Here is a 16,559-nt window from a genome sequence, read left to right as displayed (position 1 = left end):
ATGTGCAGAAACTGTTTATAGAATGAACCTCAGTTTAAACTTCATTTAAAATAAGATTCCACTTTCCACAGTGGGACAGTGTCCCTTTGACTTATTTTTTGTATTTCAATTATTTGTATTACTTCTGTAACTTAAATACTGGAGTATTAGGCTGCTCTGTACCATAAACTACACACACACGACAACGGTACCTGTTTTAAATGCATCCATTTAAATTATTTCCCTTTTCTATCATTACCAAAGGGCAAGAAAAGAGCTTCACGGATTTGTTTTGACTGTAGTAGAGGATGAGATTGTTCTTGCTTTGTCATACTTGATGGATGTTCTGGCTCCAGTGGAGCTATTGAACATAAATTCAAGCCATACAGACATCACATATGCACACTCTGCAGCTAGACAGACAAGGAGCAGCTTCCCTGCTTTCTACAAGGAAATGCAGAGAAGGGAGTAACTTGGATTTCTGGCCTATTTCATTTTAACAGCAGGAGCAGCACAAGTCTGTTTTGGTAGGGCTGCACTCCAGAGTTTGGGTTCAGCTTTATGCCCACCATCACTGGTATCACTGGGAGCACACCACAAGTGATGGCTTGTGCTGGTCATGAAAGCATCTGCCCTTCAGGAGCGAGCAAGTCCTATGGAAAAAGGACTGACATCATCTATCTAGCCCGGGATAATTCAGATCACAGAGCAGTTTCTGTCATTTATCAGAAGCATCTACTAATCCTTAATGAGATAAAAACTTCTTAACATTTTCAACTAGAGCTAAAGGTACCACCCCACCACCCCTCAAACTGACATTTCCATTGCATTTGCTGCAGATCTTTTTGTTTTTCTTGAATGAAAGAGCTAGAAAAGAATTGAATGATTGAATCCTTGCTCCTGACAGCTAACAAAAAGATACTGGAGCAAGTATTGCTATACCAACACAAATAGCCCATATTTCATGTCAAGGAATATGATGTGCAAATTTTATAGGCACCATAAATCATCCCCACCCGTCTTGACAAGTTAATTGTCTGCAGTGTTTCGAGGAAAACCAGAAAGTTAAAAAACTAACAAAACAAATGAAATGAGCTGAACGATGACACGGGCAGAGCATGAAGCATCCTGGGCTGATTGCTTTGGAAACGTGCGGATTCTGATATGCTTGATTTCACTCCAAAGAAAAGTCAGAGTGGGCAGGCACAGTGTTCTCAGTGCTACTTATAGTAGAGATATCACATATACAGCAAAAGAATTGCTTATAGAGCATGATCTCTGCAAAAAAAAGGTACCAAAAGAGCTGAACTTGACAAATCTGGAAACAAAACACTAATTAATCAAAGTAGGGAATGGTACTCGCAGGGTTTGTAAAGCCAAGGGCAGCATTCACATTCTGCTCACAGTCAGGAATGCCATCACCTATAGAATTAAGTAAAACAGCACAAACTATACTTGAGGACATCTTCCAGGAGAAAGTATGTCTGAAGATCTCTGCCATATCATCCTCAGACTCCTGGGTGACAGCACTTAGGAAAATTTAGAACCAAAACCAGCAGGGATTTCCATAAAGTTTTAGAATTGAAACCCTAAGTCAGAGAGAAAATGCTCCTTCATTCATAGTATTTTCAGTGCAGAAAAAAATGCCAGTGTAAAACACAAATAAAATGTGGTGAGATGCAACCATCTCCCCCTTAACTAATTGACAGATAGCAGTAAATTAACAAGTGATGTTTATTAGTTTTAATATTCAAATATGGTGAACAGAATCAAAAGACTGCTCCATATAAATGAGTGATTTTGAAACCCCTGAAATTACAATGCCGACTCGGCGAAGTGAAGTGCATTTGAACCCTACCTCTTCTCTGTCATAGTCTCGCACATCTCATCAAGAACTCTTCACAGACTACAACGCTCAGGCACACAGATTCTTCTCTCAGAGCAGTGCCAGTCACTCCGTTGAGGAGAACTGGCACCGTTCCGCTGAAATAAAAAGACTGAGGCTAACTTAGACTGAGCACACACCCGGCCCTTGCAAGCGAATTTCCCATGGACCTATTTCTGCAGCCGTCAGCTTGGCAAAAACCCATTGAACAGTAGTTTTGCTTGATTCAAGGTTGCAGAATTTGGCCTCTCCTCATTTTTGGGTCCTCTCGATTTGATGCCATATGCTGAAGTGCTAAGCATAACTTGGCAAGGGGCTTTCCCCTCTCCCAGCATCTTTTGTTTGGTATACACATATAGGAAATAAATTAAGGAGTTACGCGTGCTCTTCTTTTTACAGCAAAAAGTTTTTCAGATAAGTTTCTGAATCATAAACCAGCAAAGATTTATAATAAAAAATTTATATGCAAACCTCTGCAGTGTACTGAGTTTAAATCAACCCCATTACATAAAGACCCTCGCCTTAAAACATGAAGTCAAATGCAAAAGAAATAATAACCCTGATTGTAACCAGAGCAAAAATCTGATTGAATACAGCAGCAGCCACTGCTCATTAGTCAGGTGTCCCATGGACAGCTGTAGAAATCTTAAATCACCCCCACACAGCTCTACAACTTTAATTCTTGCATGTCATTAAGTGGAGGAGTACTGCGACTACACCCAGCTCAGTCCCTGTAATGCACTTCCCAGATTTAAAGTTACTTCAAGTGTAAAAGGAGGACTATGAATCTGGAGAAACTATACCCCCCCTCGCTAGCTCCCCAGCTGCTAAAGTATGAACAGTGTGCAAGACCTGAAATCTTCAGCAACAAATTTCATCTTCCGAGTTTTCATTCACACTTATCTCTTTAATTTTTAAATATCCCATAATCATAATTTTCTTCTTTGCAGTTTGTTCTCCTAAGGGGCCAGGTTTGTGGAGAACTTGGCAGAACTCATATAGATAAATAACCTGGGAACCGTTCTCATCCCCCAAAGGTTTCGATTAATTTGGATACAGCTTTGACAAACATTAAATCTCTTCTTTAATGATGTTCCTCAAACAAAACAGTTAGCAAAATATCTGAATTTCCTTGTATAATGTCACATTTTAATGTAAACATCAAATAATGTACCAAAAGTTTTACCGGAGAGAGAGAAACAAAAAAAAAAAGAAAGAAAAAAAAAAAGAATTCAAGCGGCACAATTCTTTATACCACTGGAGAGGGGGAGAAGCCAGATTACAAACATTTACACATGCATAGTGGAAAAAAAAAATTAAACAAACCAACAAAAAAAAAGTAGTTTTACTAAAGTCACACATTTTTTTTTTTCCTTTTTAAAATAGTTATTAAATCTACTAAGCACCAACATACCTAAAAATTTATTTTCAGCTTCATGATTCATTTAAAAAACCTATCAAATTAACTTTTCAAACAAGCTTCTATTACCAGCTTGTCCAAAAATAAAATGTAGAGTTTCTTTGTTGGTTTTTTTTTTTTTTTTTTAGGGTTTTTTTGGGTTTTTTTTTTTTTTTTGTGGGTGTTTTTTTTTTTTTTTTTTGTTTTTTACATATTTTTTTTTAATTTTATTTTAAAGTATACCAATACTTTTTTATCTGAATGTTTCCAAACAATGGCAAAGGTGTCTGCAAAGAATGCCTTTACTTTACCCTACGGTGGATGGAAAATACAATACCACATCATACAGAATCTAAAACTAGAAAAGTCTGAGAATGCAGCATCCCTTCACAAAAAAGCTGATAAAACTGAAAGGATTTAGAAGATGCTGCACCTTTATTTAAAAAAAAAAAAAAAAAAATTAAATGAATTTAAGCAGAAATAACATACATTTTTACATTAACTGGCCATTTCTGGTACAGAAACCCAGCATAGTATGCTAATGTTATTGAATAAATGTAAATGCTACTTACAATCTTCTTAAATACAATTTAGACAAACTTTTTTTTTTTTCCTTTTTTTCCTTTTTTTTTTTCTTTTTTTTTTTCCTTTTCTTTTTTTTGTTGGACAGGTAATAACCTCTCAGCTGCTAGTTTAATGCAACAGATCAGTAACGTTATGCAACTTAAAAAATAACAGGTGTGTGTTTTCCTACAGAAAAGATTCCAAAAAAACCCTGACCCACATCCAAAAAAATGCAAAATAATGGAATATAATTAAAAAAAAACAAAACAAAACCCCCCAAAATTAGTTGCAAGTCTAGCAGCAAAGCAATTAAGTGAGGATATAGTTACTAATATAAACAAAGGGAATATTTGCAACTACAGGTGAAGCCCCAACTATCTTAGATCTACTGACACAAATAAAAATTAAATTCTCTCTAAAAAAAATAATCTGGTTATTTAAAATAGGAGTAAAAGCCATTGCTACCTGATGAACTACCTAGGCTAAGTTCCTGAAACAAAGACAAAGGGTCGCTATTCTTTTTTGTCTGCTCAGGAGGAGGTTTGGGCTTTGGCGGAGCCCGCAGAGCACTTGCGTAGGACATGACAGGCTTGCTCCCACCAGCGTTCTGCTGGCTGTTGCTGTTCGACTCGACGATCTGCTTGTTGGGCATGAGAGGTGGAAACTGGCCGAGATGCTGTAGCACGCTGTAGTTGAAGGAGTTGGATAGTTGTATGTTCTCCGCCTTCAGGTGTTCCTCTGGGGGCTTGACCGTCTTCGGTGGAGCTGTGAAAGGAGTAACCACAGTTTGTCTAAATGAACAGCTCAGACTTAGGAAATCACAGAATCAGCTCAGTTGGAAAAGACCTTTAAGATCACCAAGTCCAACCTTTACCCCACAACTGCTAAATCCACCACTAAACCATGACACTAAGGGCCTCATCTACACGATTTTTGAACACTTCAAGGGATGGTGATTCCACTGCTTCCCTGGGAACCTTGTTCCAATACCTGACCACCCTTTTGGTGAAGAAATTTTTCTTAATATCCAGTCTAAATCTTTCTGTAGTAACCCCAGGGTACTGAGGGATATTGAAACCACCAATTTTCTGTGTTTAAGTCACTCTAGGTCCTAAGAAATTTCTTCTTATTATCCTATCTAGCTTCATTCCCGACTATTGGATCTTGTATTATCCTTGTCAGCAATGCCAAGAAGACTGACATTATCAAAGATATTGTCCAGGTGTGTGTACCCGCAGAGTTCGTATCACTGAACCTGCAATTCTGCACAGGTGGATTTAGCAGATGTACTGAAGGTAAGCTGCTTCAGAATGGGATATATTCTAATTTAAACACTTTATCCACTGAGACAGCACAAAGAGCATTTCATTCTTCTCGCTTTAAAGCTTAATAGGCTAAAATTAAACTTTACAGCACCATATATAATTCATTCTCATACAGCAATTCCGACTCCTGAATGCCATCCAAATAATTATTGACATTTTAGTCTGAATGCATTCCTGCTAATTGATATGTTCTTGCTCCACATTTAACAAGCCCTGTAACTATCAGGAAAAAAATGGTGCTTTAAACCCCAGGTATAAAAGTGCTTTCAAGTGAATTTCCTGAATCCTAATGTGGCATCTTACTTTTTTCTGGACAATTCTGCTGTCTTACATAGCTAGAGACTGAAATACAGGTCTACATTCTTTATAGCTTAGGAGCTGGGCAACAGAGATATTCTACATTTATTTCAATCTTTAAACGTATAATGTTATTTTTGAAGTGCATAAACCAAAAATACACCATCAAATAAGTATAAAACTAGAAAAAAACATAAGTATATAGTTAAGTTTCTCACTGGAGGGGTCATACACAGGATTTTGTTTTTGATAAAGTAATACAAAAAAAATACCCAACCTGTAGAAGAATGAATATAGAAAGAACATAAGCAAAACAGTTTTGTTAGGGTTGCTATGATTCAAAAAATAGAACCCCAGAACACAAGCAAAAAAACCTCCCAAAAATAACCATAGCACTCAAAAGAAGACAAGTAATGACAAGCAAGGCCAGAGGTGAAAGCTATGTGTGATAAAGGTGTCTAATAGGAGAAAAAAAATCTGAAATAAACATCTTGTTCAAGAACTAAAATCATTTTCTTGCTATCAACAGAAAAAGCAATGCAAAACAAGCTCTCAAACTGGAATTTTGGAAAGTGCTGGCATATAACACCACTGAGCAATTTGCAGCAGCTCTCCTTGTACTCCATAAATCCACGTTGAGATAACCGAGTACTTGTGCCACAGCCATTTCTGATGTACGGGAAATACAAGCCCTTGAACTGTCTCGTGTCATGATTGCTCACTCTCAAGCAATGCATACAGGACTAGTTCAGAGCATCTCATTCTCATGGGTTTTAATTTCATGGATAAAAATCAATAGTAACCAGAAATGCTGAAGTTACTGGTCATTAACCCTTAGCACTATAAAACACTTCTGGGCTTTAAATATTATCATCATAGCCAGTGAGCTGTAAAGCAGAAAAGCACAACAGCCATAAAAATGGAGATCTGTTTGCACGAACTATTAGATACAGGGCAATATTGAATATACATTTATTTATAAACCAGAATTCATGCTTAACCACAACAAGAAACATTTTCATAGCAAATGCTGATACTAATCTAAACTCGCTCCTTTTGTTTAGGATTTATTATTTGACAGAAAATGTATAGATACGGTGCTTTTTACAGATACATATTTCCTCTGAGGATTTTACTCACAAGCATGTTCTCAACCTTTAAATTAAAGCAAGGAAATGTGGTATCAGCTGATCCCAGCATAATCTTATTAGGGTTCCTGAGCAACTATTAGATCACCACAGAGTCTAGAGAGCAACTGCAGAGATGGATGCCATTCCTGATGACATGTATCATGCATTCAGCAACTTGATTATCAGTGAAAATATAAATAGATTAAAGGAGGTGCCTTGAACTTGAAGCTTCGAACTTAGCCCAAAAGATGCTGCCATAAATATGGTTTTGTAAAATAACATTTGCACGCTTTGGCAATGAAAACGCACATGAGGAACTTAACTCTTGTGTGTTGTTGCTGATACAAACAGCTTTTTTTCATTCATTCTACAATGCATGTTTCTACTTCACAATTACTACACAATGAAATTACAAGATGTTTCAGGTTTATAAAATTTGACCCAAAGCAATTAGATCTTTAAGGACAATAAAACCAGCTTACAAAGATTTTTACACATTATTAAGTGTTTTTAATATTCACACCAAAGATTGCTCTTTTTTATTATTATTATTATTTTTTAATTATCGCTGGAGTTCCTCAAAGCCAAATCATGGAGAAGAAACTGCACTATGCTGGTAATTTTGTTTTTCACAAACATTAAAAATATAGAGAACAGATGAATAGCTGCACTGCTCCAACCCTGCACTTGCAGGTTTTTTTAATCACTGAAAAGTTAATTTAGTTTCCCTCTGCTAAATCAATCAGCACTGCTACTGCCAGCAGGGAAGCCAGGTTCCCGTGTGATTCTTCCATAGTGAGAGTTTAAAATTCATCATTACTTTGACGAAGTACCAGAATTTACTAGAAAATACAACAAAATTACTAATTCAGTTTATGTTGTTTCTCCTCCAGACTGTAATATCAACAAGAAACATCATTTATTCTGGAAACAAATAATCTATCTTGCAAACGAAGCCCACCAGTTACCTTAGCTCTGTTTAGCAACAACTGAGTTGCACTTGAAACCGCTGAAAGAGAACATGCGGGTTTACTAGGACTTTTGTGAGAAGGTAAGAATCTGTATTGCTTTTGGTAGATGAAGAATACTCAACAGTATTCTTCTTCAGGCACCAGCAATGTACTGGAATGTGAACAAGATAGCAAATGAAAATGGGATTACTCTGAGCAAACCTTTAACTACTAAAACAAGGAATAGCTTGAAAATCTTTGCTTAAGTTAGTTTCAGGATTTGAAGAGATGGCAGAAAAGATTTTGTGAAAAGGCAAAAAACCCAACCAAACCAACAGCCCTTTCATTTACACTTGCTCACTCCAGCCTGAATAGTCTACTTGATGGAACAGAGAGAGAAGCAGAAAAGCAAAGATAAGTCTGTACCTACCTAACAACTCCCGGGGTGGAACTGCTCTGTTGGCTCCATTGCATGGAATGTTTGGGTATGGGGCAGATGAGGAGGAGTTTACCCATAACTCAGGTGATGAATAATTGAAAGATGACTGGTTACTGTGGTCCTGAAGCTCTTTACACTGACCAAGACTGTCTTGAGGAGTGTTTAATTCTTCAGAACAAGCCTGGACTGAACTAGAGGAAATTCTTCTTTGGTACAACGGCCTGCCTGGTCCTCTTGGTTCATACTGTGAACAAGAAAACAGAACAAAAAAAGGCCTTTTGCTCCTTTTATTCAACTGTGTGTATCAAATACTGTTTTTCCATCCAGTTTTTCCACTGCAACGTCTTATTAAAAAAAACCCAAACCCACCTCCTTTGCATTTAGAAAAAAATCTAATATATATCAAGTTACATGTTGTATATTGCAGTCACTGATAATGTATTTTAATCACACAAGAGAGACACAATTTTAAAGGAAGTGCAAAAAGTGTCAACTGAGATTCCTTAATTCTTATCAACCTTTACATCTCACACTCCTACGTGGGAGATGTATCTCAGTGTGAGGAGGAAGATACCCAGCATTTACCAAGGAAGCAAATGAAGCACAGAAACAGAGAAAGCAAGAGGAAACACTCAATTACAACGTAGAGAGGAATAAAATGGAGTTTAGTTTCCAAAGGACAAACGAGTGATGTGTATACCAGGATTTGGGGAAGCACCATACATTTGCATACTGGATTTTGTGCATGTATACACAAAACAAATGCTCTGGAGAAGTGTGTGCCCTCAGGAGAAATAATGCAGAGAATTTTATCTGAAAGCAGAGAGATTACTTGTTTCCATAAATCCTGTAGATCATGCAAATGAAATGGCAGGAGCTCCCTTTATTAACCTGTTGGCTTCAAGAGTTCAGTTTCAAGGACTCTAAACTTTCTCAAGATTCAAAGCAAGTCTATTGTACTATAGCTTATTTTGGGGAATAAACACAGTATTTGTTCCCTTCTGCACTGTACTAACAAGAGCACAAATAACAAAGTCATAGTAGTAAATCTGTACTTCGTGAAGGGAAAAAGTAAACATCCTAATGAAATGTCATTAAAAAATTACCTAACTAAATATCAAATAACTAGCTCGTAATGCCCCAATATTGTTACATCTTCCACAAAAAATAAGGCAGAGAAAAAAAGAGTACATGACAGAAAACTGTAATATCTCATTATAGCTGCCACACTATTATGATATATCAAGGAAACAGCACTTAGATATCCTGTCACTCTCTCAAGGATATGCAACAACAACAACAACAAAAATCCTTAAGTTACTGCCTGAATCACACCCAGAAGGTATACATCTTATTGGGTTTAATGGACAATTTTGGTAAGCAATCAGGAAGTTATCAAAGTTCTGGACACTTGCAAGTATAGGGCCACACAGAGTAACTTAAGTATTCTCTTTGATATGCAGTTCAAATCTGGATTGACTAAACACATGCAAAAGCTTTCAAGTTTTATGAATGGTTAGAGAAAACTATTTAGTAGGGATACCAAAAATCACGACATCTCCCCTGACACTTGCCTTATATGAGGGATTTCTGTTAAAAATACAGCATTGTGTATTCAGACTGTGTATTCAGTCCTACCTACCAGCTGAACTAGCAGTCCTGGAAACTTTACAAGCAAGTCTCTGTCTTGAAACACTTTTATTGGGCTTGGTATTTCTGTCACATGCTTTGAAAGAAGAAATAAGACCAAAACCGAATTTGTACTAATTACATAAAGGCTCACTCTATTTGCCTTCAGATAGCAGGAGCTGTCACAGACTCTACAGGAATATTTATTAGTTTATTTCTGCTGAAAAGCCATTGTTCCCTTGTCCTGTTGTACTGATGGCATTAACTGTTGTCACACAATATTAGACTTTATACAAGGTAGTATGGCTTAATGGACCGAGACATAGAATTTCTGAATTTCTATAAAACCAAACCTTACTACAGCTCTGGCTGGGCCTGAGGACTCAGTAACTTCTCTGGATCTATGACAGAAATCTGTAAAATGCACTAGAATTCAGACTTAGTTATTTTGCTCAGGCACATAAATGAAATATTTTCTATTTTCACAAGTCAAAAGGCAATTAAATATGTGGGATAGTGATAAGCAGAGATACCCCCACAGCTCCTGTAAGAACCTTGACAGAAATGTATCACAGAACAAGCCACTTAACTTTATGTACCAATATTGGATTACAAGCAGTCAGTGCAAGATTATCTGAGAATATCAATTCTGACATTCCTGAAATACAACCTGGCTTCCAACATACTCCATGTCTACATATCATACACTCCTCAGCACTCCAGATTCCAGTAGGGACTAAAAACTCCTATTCGAAACGTAATCTGTTCTAGTTTTATGTGCCTGCATAGTCTGCATCCCATAACATACATCCTTAAAAGTCCAGAACAAAAAAGATCGAGAGGGGTAGAGCCAGCTGTGATATGGCAGGGTTTGTGCTGGACCTAGAATCATGAAGCACATCTGGATCTCTTTGCACTGATTTCCAACACTCTGAGCCCCCAAATACACGGGATTGCTTTGCACAGAATTAGCTCAGGGCAGGCAGGATTTATTAAACCAGGTTTTGTGCCGTGTTGAAACAACTGTACTGCTCTGGCCTCAAGCTCATATGGAAAGTCACTCAAACACTCACACTTTAATACTGAGCAAGTGGCTGGTTTATTCAAGCTGACTTTCCAGAGAGTCATTTCACCTGGGTGGGGTGTGGTTAATCTGCACTCCAGATAAATGACATGCAGCTAATACAGCAGTGATTGCAAGAAAACTCTGAGTAACATTTAAAAGGCCAAGATCTCCCGTTTAGTAGAGAAAACATTTTTCCTTGTGATGAGAACCATGAATACACACAGGGTGAACAGAGAAGACAGAAAGAAAATTTTTACCTCAGAAATTCCCAGTGTGAGCTTTTAATAAGTGAGATATTTTTCATTCAAGACCACTTCAACATATAATTTGATGTTAAAATGACACGCCAACTGCATCTACAGACAAAAATGCCTACCTCTTCTAAGCTGTGGAGCGAAGAAGCAGATACTGCTCGAGATGCGAGTGGATGAAATGGCTCCTGACCGACTGCATGCTGATGATTCTGTATCTGTATAAAAGGGTTTTGTTGCGACCTATGGGGCAATGGAGGTATACCATAATGAAAGCCCTGCCCCATAAGGTGATTCTGCTGTAGGTTAGCATAAGTCCACGATCCATCAGGTTGCAGGTATTTCAAGGGAGATGGGGTTATATGTTCAGATGGCATTGAGAAAGGGGGATTGTATATTTGGGGTAAATGCTGCTGAAATGCTGGGTTACTGGGTATTTCAATGTCTCTGTTGTTTTCAGTGAAGTTAGGGAAGTGACCGCTGTGGTTAGAGGTGCAGGAAGGAGAAGGGAGTGCTGGTGGGCTTCTGGGCTGAACTTGTCTGTATTGCAACAGTCTTGACTGAGGGGGTGGCATTTCAGCTAAGTCCCGACTTTCACTTTGATCACGGTGTGACAGTTCTCTGAGCAAATCCTGGAATCTGTATTGACAGAATAAATGTATCAAGAAAAAGAACAGATGTTTCACGGAAATCCTACTCTTTCTGAGGTGAAGAAAACTCAAAAGCACAAAACACTGAATTTAAATATACTCATTTTTGCACTCACTGACCCTAACTTCAAAGGATTTGACTGAGCAATCAGAAATTAGGCACAGGAGGATTAATTGGATGAAATACCTACCTCATCTCAAAGTTTTAATAATTCTTGAGATTTCCTTTTCAGTCAGAAGAATCATTTTTTGTTATCTCTTAAGAGGCAGCTAAGGTAAGGATTTCCTGCTTTACTATACAAAGTAAAAGACTTCACATAGTTATAGAAAATTTTAACCCTTTAAAAGGCAAAACCCAGAACAATCAGGGATTCCCCTCACTTGGACAACAGACTTCCAAACTTCTCCAAAAGGTCAAGAATATTCAATTCAGCACTTCACAAAGTCAGGTAAGAGAGCATTTAGATGCTTTACCATGGCTATAACAAACCAGATGGAAAATAAAGCATAGTGGGAGATGACAGTAAACAGAGGCAATTTAAAAATTCAGCCTTTACAATATACATGATTAAAGCTGATGACCACTGGAACCATTTTTCTGTTTATGTTCAACAGCTTCCTTTCTTGCCCCCTAATGCTTCATCTCAAAGATAAGCATTATTTTTACATCTGCTTTTAAAAGCAAAGCCTTTTTGAAAAGGAAGAAAAGATTAGGTTTTAGTGGGGAGCAGTGTCTGGGGAGAGGTTGGATTGTTTCAAGTACATAAACCTGAGGCTGCTAATTCAATTTGAAGAATTGGCAACTTTAACAGGCCTTAACTACACTCGGACACCTTTTACAAACACAAGGTTGTTACTCTCTATCCATTCCTTATGCCATAAATACAGCACTGAAAAGCTCCACAGAAGTATTTTTTCCACTACAGCTTTACTACCCAATACGCTAACAGAACAACACATAACACACAATAAAAGCATAGTTGTAAGTCAGCCTGTCAGCTACTTTAACCTTCATAATACCAGCAGCAAAAAGCAATACTTTTACGTGTCTTGCACTTATCACAGTGTTACAGCAGTGCCCACTGCTCAATTTTATACAAGCTCTGATGACTCAGTAAACAAATACCTTGAATATGTTGCCTCTGTTTCATCTTCTGTATTACTGGCAAGTTTCCAGTTTGCCCTAACTTGCTGCTGTTGATGCAATCCAATTGGTTGCTGAGGAAGATGTGGTAGATGAGGATGGTGATGGTGTTGATATGGAATAGTGCCTTGACTGAGATAGGCATTATGTTCATTCCATTGCTGTAACCTGGCTTGTTGTTGCTGCCTTATTGTTTCCAAAGCTACATTTCCATGCATACGATCTATAAAAATAGTTTTAAAAACAAAAATTTTATCTACTGCCCCTTTTTAAAGATCTTTATGTCAAAAAAAAAAGAATACTTTTTATACAGTATATTCCAGGGCCTATTATATACTAACTGTATTGCAGTGTATAACCTGGTTATTTAAATCATATGGAAAATCATATAAACATGGATCTTCTAATAAAGTGCTGAATATTCAAACATGCCTCAAGCAGCAAATTATGCTCAATGACATTACTTATGGAAACTAGCCCAACAATGACCCAATTCAGAGCAATATGCCTGAAAAGGTAAATACCTCCTTCATTTTCACTTCAATGTAGTTATAATTGCACACTCTGAATTTAAATAAAGTCACCTACCTAAAGTGTCCCCTAAGGGCATTCCTGATGGATTCTCTTCAATGAAGTTGTTCAAGTGGGTTGGTAGAACAGGGTTGTGCTGGGCAATAGGTCTCAAAGGATTATTGACTTCTTGTAACATAGGTGGGGGGTGTTGTTCTGAAATCACAGCATCTACAGCAGGAGAATGCGGTCGGTGGGGAATGGGATTATTAAAAAAAGATTGGCTGGGGCCTGCCTGGTAAGCAGGGGAAAGCTGCGAAGGTTGTGGAGGCTGCTGATTCAAATGGTTATGCTGCTGAACTACCTGGCTTTGCTGGGGTGGCATTTGGTTTTGTTGTTCAGGCAAATGATTTTGTTGTTGACTTAAAAGGTTTTGCTGCTGCTGCAGAGGATATGGCTGCCTTGGGATCTGTGCCAGGTGCTGGAAGTGGCGATTGGGAACTGCGTACTGTGAGTGGGGTGGGGTGAGATGGAGGTTCAGCTGCCTGGGGTTAAGGTTCTCTTTGCGATGGAATTTAGCATTAGGATAACCAACACTGGAACGGGACTCTGGGCTTCTATTCTGAGAATTTGCTTCTAAATCAACCTAAAAAAACAGAATGAAAAACTTTGAAAATTCACATTAACGAAACAAAACAAAAACATGTCAAGAAGAAATTCATTAAAAGTAGAGAATATTAAAAACCAAACAAACAAACCCCACAATCCCAAATAAGGCAGACCCACCTGCTTGGATTCCAGAGGTTTCTTCTCAGGTGTTCGAATTTTAGCGATTTCAGGTCCAGCAGTGTTTTCACTTTTACCTAAGAACATTCAAGAAATTAATTAGTTTCAACGGAAAATTGATTATTTTGTGTTGTTTTTCTTCCCCAGACACAGGAAAATGTAGACTTATTTGTATAGCATTTACAGCATCATAAACATTTAATATAATTTACACAAATAACACACTTTAATCTCTGTGCTTTGTTCATTAATCATCACTAAGTAGTTCTTCCAGCTTAATTGCAAACAACATCAGCTGTAGTTACCACTGGATTGCAGAACAGGGACAGACCAATTATACCCTCAACACCACCCCCCAAATTTGATTACTCCTATTCTGAATTTCACAGTATCTTGGTTATTCTATTTGTAATGGCAAACCACAGGTTATTTCCCTAACTCTGTAGATCCCTCGACATCACTTGAAAGAAAACAGAGCCCTTTCCACAATACCCCATTTAAAGTACAAACTCCCCTGAACCAAAACTAATTTGCAATGCAATTTCAGCAACTAACCATTTCGATTTTGTTCATGTTGCTCCTTGTCTTGATGCTGAAGCTGCTGCTGTTGTCCTATGCTAACTGGTGAATGATGTCCCAGACCATAAGGTATAGGAGACCCACGCCCATGTGCCTGTAACAGGTTCATATTATATGCCATAGCTGCTTGATGAGTAATGATTCGAGGGTCAACTGCAAACCTACCCTGATACCCCGTCCATGGTACCTACATCATTAAAAGAACAAGAAAAAAAATGCAATCTGTTAAGGTATATTAAAGGAAGGAAAGTAATGAACACACTGATATTAGGTCAGTAACAAGCAATTTTCCATGCATCAGATGACCTGACACACTAATGTAACGCACAAGTACAGATGGTGTGGAAAGGGAGAGCACTAAGGGCAGGCCTAGCAGCAAGGGGCAAAGAGCAAAAGGTTCTACAGGACTACTCCGATCAAAAAATTGTGTATCAACACCCATTCTTGTTTCTGCACGCACAGACACTTAGTGAAGTTAACAAGACTACTGGTAGCATGTTAAGAATGACATGGCCACTCCAAAGTGTCTATACTATGTGACACATGTATTGCGGATCATCTTCCTAAATATTTGAAGTAAAATTCACCTCCTGAAAGCATGTAAAAGAGTCCGGATTTTTTACATTTTAAAAGTTATTCCTAAAAGGAATGCAAAGGAAGACAGCACTGGATGAAATTAGTTCAATCTCACCCTGTAGGGAATTTATTAAAAGGAGGAAAACACATGAGTAAGAGGAGAGTGCAAGGAAAGCAATCATCAACACTCAGGCTGACAAAGCATCCTTTACTGATGACAGCAGATAACCTCCTCAGGTTTTTACCTTGGATATGGAAACTGCCTTAAACAAAGCAAAGAGATCATTTTATCTCACATGAAGAAACACATTTCAGTCCCTACTTGTTTTAAGTGTAACAACTTCCATGCAATTCTTTTTTGAAAATTAGTATTTACCCTTGAAATGTGCACTTTGAACTTTAGCTTTAGGCTACTACTGCATCTGTACAATCAAATCATGTCCAAGAAGCTTCTTTTCAACAGTAACTATCTCATTAGTACCTCAGTCTTGCCACTTCATTATTCAAAAATCCATCCTCAGGGAAGGTGAGCTCAAAATACTTTTTAATATATTTCTTTTGATTAGAAATACATAAAAAAATATATTAACCTTGGAACAATAAGACAGAACTTTTTAAATTACCTTGGTTTGATATTAATAAAATGTGAGCAAGCATGACAAAGGTACAGCTGCTGGCCTTCTCATTGCATTTAGATTTATCCATCAAATGTAGACTTCTAAGAAGCTAGGAAAAAGGAAAATCCCTTGACCTAGCAAAGAAAACCAATATATAGCTGCCAACTGATCTGAGACACACAACTGAAACCAGAGAACCTACAGCAAGTCTCCTATACAGCATCCATAACCTAAATTGTAATAGAGGACTCACAATTATTAATAAAACAAATTAACCATATGCCAACATTTAGTATTATCTGCATGTGGGGGTTCCATGTCCTTCCCACAGGCTTCAGGAGTTGTGTACAACACATACGTAATACTCCACAACACTCCTTCTGCAGCCTTTGTTCTTTCCTCCCCATTTTCCACCTGGAATATGTGTGAAGGTTAGAAATAAAGCAGAAACTGCTTCTTTAATTTGTGGAAATTTTAGTGGGATAGTTTTATTTGTAATGCAAAATTCCATACATAAAGGCAGCCTAAAAGACCTGATTAGGGATCTTCATTGTGTTCTCGAATGCCATTAAGAAAAGGGATTGGAGAGAAAACTGGTTCACTGTGAGGTTCTGGAAGTGGAAAACATCCCACTACGCTTATTTTTCTTATCACTTCAGACACCTTGCACTGCAGACATCCAAAGCTGGTAATTTAAACTGTATGAAGCCAATAAAGAGAAACAAGTTCCATCTGAATCACCAATGTCTCTCCCATGATTAAGAACTGAACCAGGCAATTAAT

At 37.7% G+C, this 16,559-nt stretch overlaps 1 protein-coding gene across 8 annotated transcripts in view; it reads right to left on the bottom strand.

The window, feature by feature from the left end:
• Positions 1–1,907: 1,907 nt before the first annotated feature.
• HELZ (helicase with zinc finger) overlaps positions 1,908–16,559 on the bottom strand; it is an 86,509-nt gene continuing 71,857 nt past the window's right edge. For 6 of the 8 annotated variants that reach the window (XM_030506355.1, XM_030506357.1, XM_030506352.1 and 3 more), the window contains 7 exons: positions 14,560–14,770; positions 14,005–14,081; positions 13,297–13,864; positions 12,691–12,931; positions 11,040–11,553; positions 7,960–8,212; positions 3,467–4,592 (listed from right to left, as the gene is read on the bottom strand). In XM_030506355.1, coding sequence (XP_030362215.1) covers positions 4,261–4,592; positions 7,960–8,212; positions 11,040–11,553; positions 12,691–12,931; positions 13,297–13,864; positions 14,005–14,081; positions 14,560–14,770 — 2,196 coding nt within the window. In that variant the 3' untranslated portion in view covers positions 3,467–4,260. Of the gene's footprint in view, positions 4,593–7,959; positions 8,213–11,039; positions 11,554–12,690; positions 12,932–13,296; positions 13,865–14,004; positions 14,082–14,559; positions 14,771–16,559 lie in introns of all 8 variants that reach the window. The other 2 variants (XM_030506349.1, XM_030506353.1) reach the window with 2 other exon arrangements.

Source organism: Strigops habroptila, chromosome 14 (genome assembly GCF_004027225.2).
Source record: "Strigops habroptila isolate Jane chromosome 14, bStrHab1.2.pri, whole genome shotgun sequence".
In the NCBI taxonomy this organism is placed as follows: domain Eukaryota; kingdom Metazoa; phylum Chordata; class Aves; order Psittaciformes; family Psittacidae; genus Strigops; species Strigops habroptila.
The sequence above is the reverse complement of the archived record's forward strand: the minus strand, read 5'-3'. Positions and strand labels throughout refer to the sequence as shown.